General features: G+C 36.3%; 1 protein-coding gene across 1 annotated transcript in view; it reads right to left on the bottom strand.

Moving 5' to 3' along the window:
* Positions 1–853: 853 nt before the first annotated feature.
* The window catches only part of POC1B (POC1 centriolar protein B), a 113,543-nt gene continuing 105,946 nt past the window's right edge, over positions 854–8,450 (bottom strand). The window contains 2 exon segments of the mRNA XM_017865567.1: positions 854–2,385; positions 6,313–6,528. Coding sequence (XP_017721056.1) covers positions 2,281–2,385; positions 6,313–6,528 — 321 coding nt within the window. The 3' untranslated portion in view covers positions 854–2,280.

The following is an 8,450-nucleotide window of genomic DNA, read 5'->3' as shown; positions in this document are numbered from 1 at the left end:
GGTATTCCTTTATAGCAACACAAAGGGAATAAGTTAGGAGGCAACTGTAGTCTTCCAGCCAAGAGATTAGTGGCTTGGATGGTAGTGGGAGATGAAGGTGTAAGAAGTGATCAGGTGTTTTCTACATTAAAATGTCCTGAAGGAACGAACTGTGGGGTGTGAAAGAAAAGAATCAAAGAGGATTCCACGTCTTCAGCTTGAGCAACGGGAAGGAAAGTTGTCATTTTATTGCCACATGCAAGTCTAGGAAAGAAACTGCTAGTGACACTGGTTGGGGTGGGGAGTTAGAGGTAGAGGGCAGAAGAATCGGTTTTGGACCTATTTAGAGATGCCTATTAGAGTTCCAAGTGGAGACGCTGATCAGGCAGCTGGACATTCAAGTTAGGCAAGGGAGGGGCTGGAATCTGATGAAGATAAAGGAGATTCCTCAAATGCTAAAAATAACTAACTAACTAACTAACTAACCAGATAAGTAAAGAGGGGAGTTAGAAAATTGAGTCTGTTGAAAAAGTTTCAAGGCATCTGCATTTATATCATCACTATTTTTATATCACTTATAAAGTTCTGTGATGACTATAAAAAGTGTCTGGCAACATCAGGTTGTAAGAAGTGGCTACAGGTGGTTCCTAAAGTGTGCACCTCAGACCACAAGCATCAGCATCACCTATGAGATTGTTAGAGATGCAAATGATTGGGCCCCACCTGATGCATGGAGTCAGCTCTGGAGATAGGGCCCAGGAAACTGTTTTGACAAGTTCTCCAGAAGATCCTCACATATTAAAGACTGAGTGAGCTGGATGATAAGATGTTTAGTACTTCTGGGTTTTAATCATTTAAAAAAAAAAGGAACAACTTTTCTTTTAAAGCAAAATGTCTTTATTGTTTCAAGCACGACAAAGTGAACAAAATTGATAGGAAATTTCATTTCTTAGTCTTCTCAATGAGGTTATAAAAATACAATGCCACTTAGTTTTTGTAAGCTCTTGAAAATGTCCAGAAGCTCACACTTAGAATGATATAAAAAGGCACTTATAACACACAGTAAGATACTTAGAAACCCACCTCATAGATACAATTGAAATTTCTTTGAGAAAAATTTCTAAATATAGAAATAAATAGGACAGCACTATTTCTTCTTTTCCAAAACACAGAATAGCATTTTCCCCCATGTTACCTATAAGCACCATAAATGTGGACACCTCCTCCCATTTTTGTTCTTGATACAGGTTGATAATGAAGCTGAAATTAATTTGCTTGCTTTTCTTCAATTTAATCTCAATTTGGTTAAAAATAAAACAAAATTCTTAATTTGTAACCAGGATCTTTTAGACTACCTGGCTCATTTTCATTTTGTTTTAAATCACAATTCATTAAATAGGAAGACGATGATGCAAAAATTTTAAAAAGTACTTACTATTTAGCTGCTCAAATCATCCTAAGCAACAATATTTCTGAAGCATGTGTACATACATGTGTGTATATTTTTAAATATTGCTGTTGCATCACTCTGACTTTTTAGCATACTGAAAACACACTAACATAATTTTTGTGAACCATGATCAGATACAACCCAAATCATTCAGCACAGTCATCTGTGATAGACAGGTGAGTTTCATTTCCTTCAGGTTGGCCAATGGATAAACAAAGTACACCATAAATTAAATAAAAAGCCCACTGCTCTATGCCATATCTGTGCTATTGTTAATTAAAATAAGTGTATTCTTGCTGTGGAAATTCTGTGGTCTGGGAATTTTTATTCGTTCATCCTTTCAAGGCATTAGTAAGAAAGGATAATTTTATTTTGGACAGAAAGAAATAAAACAAGTCAGATCAATAACTCATTATTTGCATGTAGGATGCTATTTTGGAGGTAAGTAAATTATTTCACCCCATGACTGTCTGAATATGGTCAATCTGAAATGACTTAACAGTGATATCCAGAGATTTGGTTACTTTCCTGGCAGGATTTGGCCTAGAAATGAAAATGGACATTTAAAATAATATGGGGAAAATACAGAGTTGCTTGAATGCTTATCACTTTATTACTGCAATCATAAATGATAGTAATTTAAATTAGTCCTTCACATTGATTTGTGTGTTTACATTAGTCCTTAGATATGCCTTTTCTGCCTTTTGTTCTGTTGCTCACCCTTTTAAGAAATGCCATGATAAATAGCACATGGTCGTGTTGTGTGGAGTATCTTGTACTACCTTCCTGAGTGTATGTACATTTGTTCATTTATTGTGCCTCTGCCCAACAAATGAAAATGATTTTTTTATTCAGCTTTTCTGTTGGACAGCACTGAAAAGCTTTTGCTGATTTTCAAGGCAGTCTTTCAGCTTATCCTCTGTCAAAGTCAGTCGCTGCTCCAAGATTGAAACAGTCTGCAAAAAGGAGGACAAAATAATCAATGCCTGGTCCTCTGGTGGTGAGGATGACAAAGACAATCTCTGCATAGGAAGGTGAGGATGACAATGACAATCTCTGCATAGGAAATCCTTTTTAGAACTGGGATGCCCACCTTTCTACTAAGAAGTTGACTCAAAAATGAGCCCGAGAACTTGCTTTGCTTCTGGGCCCAACCACAGGGCAAGGCATTATCAAGCAGTTGGAGAAAAGAGAAGAAAGAAAGAAAGAAAAAAAAAAAAACCCAAACTGATGTGTTTGAGAAAAAAAGCAGCAAAAGATCAGACCTCTTATGCCTGATCTTCCAAAGCATCAAAACCAGGGAAGAAGCCACACAGTGTTCTAAGTGGTGCCATAAGCTACACACTTAGTGGAGAAGGGGAGGGGTGCCAAATTCCACATGCCAGCCAGATGCCACTGAAATGTCATCACTACTCATTCTGTCATAATCCAATCCATGGCAAACCATACCTATAGCACCGCAGATGGATGGCTCGATTGCTTTGAAAATGTCATAACAATCGCCTCCAGTGCCCTCACACAGAAGATGCTAATATTTCCTCGTGGAGTTGTTAGGAGGATTGAATAAAATAATGCATGTAAAATGTTTATGCTAGTACTGGACACACATGGTTTGAATAATCCTGTACTCACTTATTAGCTAAAGGAGTTAGAACACATCCAGAATACATATACAAACACACATATGTATATATATAAAATGTTAAAATATGCTTTATACATATGTTAAACTTGGGAAATCTAATTTTTTGTGATATTGGCTACTCTGTCTTCATTCTTTTGTATCTTTTTTTTTTTTTTAAAAAACTTCTTATTATAAAATAGATTATTCAGGAACCCACACAAGGTACTTGTGTTATTTAATGGACTCTTATAAGAAATACATCCTCAAAACCATCACCCATAGCAAGAACTAGACTCTGCCAGCCACCCCAGAGGAGCCTTCCATGTGCCTACCACGTGACCTCCTTGCCCACCCTCTGTAACAGCCACTATCCTGACCTTTAAAATGATTGCTTTCTTTATGGTTTTATTTCTCAGGTGCACATCCCTAGACACTATAATTTTCTTTCCCATTTCAAGACTTAATGTGTCACTTAAAGTCTCTCTTAATTTACAGGTGCCCACCCTCTCCCTCTCTTTTCTTTACAATTCGTCTGTTGATAAGCTCAGGCCATTTGACAAGCTCTGAAACTGCACACTCAGGGTGCAGCTCAGCCTGTTCTTCCATCTTCTATATATTATCTAAGTTGGCTGTTGGATCCAAAGGCTTGATCAGGTTAGATGCCTTGGAAAGACTACAGGTGGTGGCCTGTTCTCTGATTAGAAGGCAGATTAATAATGTTTGGTCATTTCTCATGAATGTCATAGTGACTCAATGTCTACATCTATTAATTCCTGGAGATTGCAAATGATGATATTCTAATTCTATCATTAAAACATTTTGTTAGTTGGGATAACTAATAAATAAGAGACATTTTCCTCATCTACTACGTGGTTACCTAATGGTAGAGTTCATGTAGGAAACACATGACACTTGCTTGGTATTTAGTCAACCAGTTTTAAGATAAAAAAAATTGAATCCCTATCATCTTTTGAATGTAACCAATTTTTAAAGATATTATTTAATAGCTTTTGCCTTTTCATGTTTTATACAATCTATAGATCATTACTAATTAAAAATAATAGCGATGCTGTTAATACATTCTACCATTTATTGAGTGCTTACTATGTGCCAAGCATTTTATTAGACACTTTTTTTTTGAGACAGGGTCTTAGTCTGGAGTGTTAATGGCTTGATCTTAGCTCCCTGCAACCTCTGTCTTGTGGGCTCGAGCGATCTTCCCACCTCAGTCTCCTGAGTAGATGTGATCATAGGTGCATGCCACCCTGCTTGGCTAATTAATTTTGTTGTTGCTGTTGTTGCAGAAATGAGGTCTTAGCACTTTGGGAGGCCAAGCTGGGTGGGTCACTTGAGCCCAGGAGTTTGAGACTAGCCTAGGCGACATAGCGAGACCCTGTCTCTATATAATAAAAAAATAAAAGAAGAAATGGGGTCTCACTGCATTGCCCAGGTTGGTCTTGAACTCCTGGGCTCAAGCAATCCTTCTGCCTCAGAGGTCCAAAGTGCTGGGATTATAGGTGTGAGCCATTGTGCCCAGCCCTTCAGACACATACATTATCACAGTTCCAAATGCTAAAAGTTATTTATACATTATTAACACCTTTAAAAACGGGTTAACTCCATCTGTCTACCATCTAAAACATAATTTCATTTAAATGTATTTCTAATTATAGTTCATTAACGATAAACACCCTCCAACTTAGTTAGGTGTTGTTAAGTCACCTGTAATTAAAGTAAATCAGAATGTATTTATTTTACTTGCTGCTTGCCCACAGAGTCACTGCTCCCCTTTTGCAAGTGTGTTGTGCCTGCTTCTAACCTTTTTAATATGTAAAATGAATCCATTCCCTAAATATTAAAAATCATACAGAAATTCAATAAAGCTTAAAGTGATTTATTTAGCTTTGAATCCGGTAAAAAGGAGGAGAAATAGGTCATGAAACTGAAAGACCAGGGAATGGAAAGATTCACTCGGAGAGACCCTAATGAGGACTGAATGTTGAAAGGTAACAGTTTAGGTGAGGAAGTTATGGCAATATAGGAAACAAACCAACTACAACTAAATTTGACATAAAGTGAAGAGGGCAATGGCCTTTAAGGAAAAGAGATGTCTGATAAATACAGAGAAAGTCACGTATAATACAATATTAGAAAATGAAACTAAGTGATTTTTAACATGATTTTCTTTGAGCAAATCATATGATGACTCCAAGTTCTCACATGGCTCTTTCGCACAATCTGTCAGATGCCTCCAAAGGCCCTGAGGTGACATCTACAGGATAAAAATATTCACTTAAATTAGTGATTTTCAACACTGGCTGTAAAACAGAATCATATGGGAGTTCTTAAAAGACTGATGCTAGGGCCTTATCCCAGACCAATGGAAATGGACTCTCTGTAGGTGAAAACCAGGTATATGTACGTTTTTTAGCTGTCCTAATGATTATAGTGGACAGTCAGGGTTGAGAACCAATTGGGTGATTTCTATGCAAAAGTTATTTCTATTTGAAATTTTTTTTCTGGACAAGTCATTGACATCTCTGTAGTTCATATTTTACCATCTTTTTATATAACTTGCTACTGTCCATTCCAACAAATATTAGTATCTAGTATTCTCATTCTACACATCAAAGAGGAACAAGAGAAGACTTATTCAAAGGAACAATGAATCAACAGAGCTGGAAGAGAAACCTTTGGTGTATCCATTTCAAAATACCACTTCCCTTACATTATGTCTATACCTTGTAACCAAGAATTTTGGTATATTATTTAAGATCCACTGTATTTTTCTTTGCAAAGGTAAACTGGCCTCCAAAAACTGGGTAATATTCTAACATGGGAATGCAAAACCATCAGGCCTGGAAGATCACTGCATCAATGTAAGAGGCTTTGGGATAAGAGAAGTTAAATACTGGACAGTGAGAATATTTTCAGAGTAAAAAACTACAAACATTGGCAATTTTCATACTAACCAGAAATGGTTACTCCCAATACGTTTTTCTTATGGCTCTAAATTAGTTTTTACGAATGGCTTAAAGTGTGTGTGTGTGTGTGTGTGTGTGTGTGCATGTGCACATACAAATGCATAGGCTCCGAGTTTATCTCTACAAGATCTTCTTTAGGGCATTGCCACCTTGAGTTTGCTTTGCTAGTACAGAAAAATTTCCCCTGCTCTGCTAGTTCTACAACTTGCTGCATCCAGAATTGTTTTGTGTATCTTACCCCCAAGTGCAATGCATGCAACCTGTGTCATGCCCACCTGTGTCAAAACATTGAGTTGTTCCATAATATGCTCTAAAGCATCAGTCACAGCGAGAGGTATGCTTCTTTGACTTTCACAGGGGAGGTCACTAATGTCTTCTGTTTTCTTTTTTGTGGTTGTTGGTGAACATTCTGGTGACAAGGAAGGGTTCAAGAAATATCCACAGGCCTCTTCACCCTTGTCTGGCAGAGTTCTACCACTGGTTTCTGTTGTCTTTAATGTCACAGAAAATATAGGAAGAGTTATATTTTCCAAACTTTAAAATGATAGATACAAAAGTTTAAAATACTCCACTTCTAAAAAGCCCAGCCTTACATTGAAGATTTATCCTCAACTATAACAAATTATGGAAATTACTATAATTAAATAAGGAATTATTATAATTATTTTACTAAGGAAACAAAGCTGAATAGAGAAAATTCACAATTTTCCTTGACTTTCTTTTCAATGAAACACACTTTCTATACACTGATCTGAGGGATCTACCATTAAAAGATTGTTAGATGCAGTTTAATTCTTAGTTTAAAACAATATTCACATCTATTAGGATGACTTATCAAAAAAAAGGAAAATAACAAGTGTTGGTGAGAATATGGAGAAATTGAAACACTTGTCCATTGCTAGTAGGAATGTAAAATGGTTCAGCTGCTGTGGAAAATAGTTTGCCTGTTAGTTACTCCCAAAATTAAACAAAAAATTACCATATGATCCAGCAATTCTCCTCTTAAGTATACATCCAGCAGAACTCTGAAAGCAGGGACTCAACTGGACACTTATACTTGTATAGCAATGTTCATAGCAACATTATTCACAATAGCCAAACGCTAGAAACAACTCAAGTTCTATCGATAAATGAATGTATACACAAAATGTGGTATAAACATACAATGAAATATAATTCAGTCATAAAAAGGAATGGAATTCTGATACATGCTATAACATGGATACATCTTGAAAACATGCTAAGTAAAATGAGCCAGACACAAAAGGACAAACATTATGTGATTGCACTTATATGAGGTGCCTAGAATAAGTAAATTCCGAGAGACAAAAAGTACAGTAGAGGTTACCAGGGGCTGGAGGTAGGGGTAATGGGGACTTATTGCTCAAGGAGTAGAGAGTTTCTACTTGGAATGATGAAAAAATTCTGGAAATAGATAGTGAAGATGGTTACAAAACACTGAATACTATGAATATACTTAATGCCAGTGAATTGTATACTTCAGAATAGTTAAAATGATAAATTTTACATTATGTATATGTTACCACAATAGAAAAACCAAAAGTCCTCCATATGGCAATGAACAATCCAGAAATAAAATTAAGAAAATAATTCCATTTACAATGAAATAGCATAAAAATATTTATGAAAAAATTTAACAAAAGAAATGTAAGGCTGGGTGTGGTGGTTCAAGCCTGTAATCCCAGCACTTTGGGAGGCCAAGGTGGACGGATCACCTGAGTCCAGGAGTTCGAGACCAGCCTGACCAACATGGCAAAAGTCTCTACTAAAAATACAAAAATTAGCTGGGTGTGGTGGTGCATGCCTGTAATCCCAGCTACTCGGGAGGCTGAGGCATAAGAATCACTTCAACCTGGGAAGCAGAGGTTGCAGTGAGCCAAGATCACAACACTTCACCCCAGCCTGGGTGACAGACCGAGGACGTGTCTCAAAAAAAAAAAAAAGAAAAGAAAAGAAAGAAACGTAAGACTTGTACACTGGAAACTATTATACAAACCATCATTGAAAGAAATAAAAGATCTAAACAAATAAAGATCCCATATCCCAAATTCATGAATCGAAAACCTTAATATTATTAAGATGGCAATACTCCCCACATTGATATGCAGATGTGGTGCAAACCCTATGAAAATTCCATTTGTCTTTTTTGCAGAGGTTGATAAGCTGATCCTAAAACTCATATGGAAATGCAAGAAACCCGTAACAGTTAAAATAATATTGATGAAAAAAATGTGAAGGACTCATACTTCCAAATTTCAAAACTTATTGTAAAACTATAGTAATTAAGACAGTGTGGCACTGACATAAAAATAGACATATAAATCAAAGAAACAAAATCGAGAGTGCAGAAATAAACCCTTCCATTGATGGTCTTTTTTTTTTTTTTTTTTTT

This window comes from Rhinopithecus bieti, unplaced genomic scaffold (assembly GCF_001698545.2).
Source record: "Rhinopithecus bieti isolate Rb0 unplaced genomic scaffold, ASM169854v2 scaffold_82361, whole genome shotgun sequence".
NCBI lineage: Eukaryota > Metazoa > Chordata > Mammalia > Primates > Cercopithecidae > Rhinopithecus > Rhinopithecus bieti.
The sequence above is the reverse complement of the archived record's forward strand: the minus strand, read 5'-3'. Positions and strand labels throughout refer to the sequence as shown.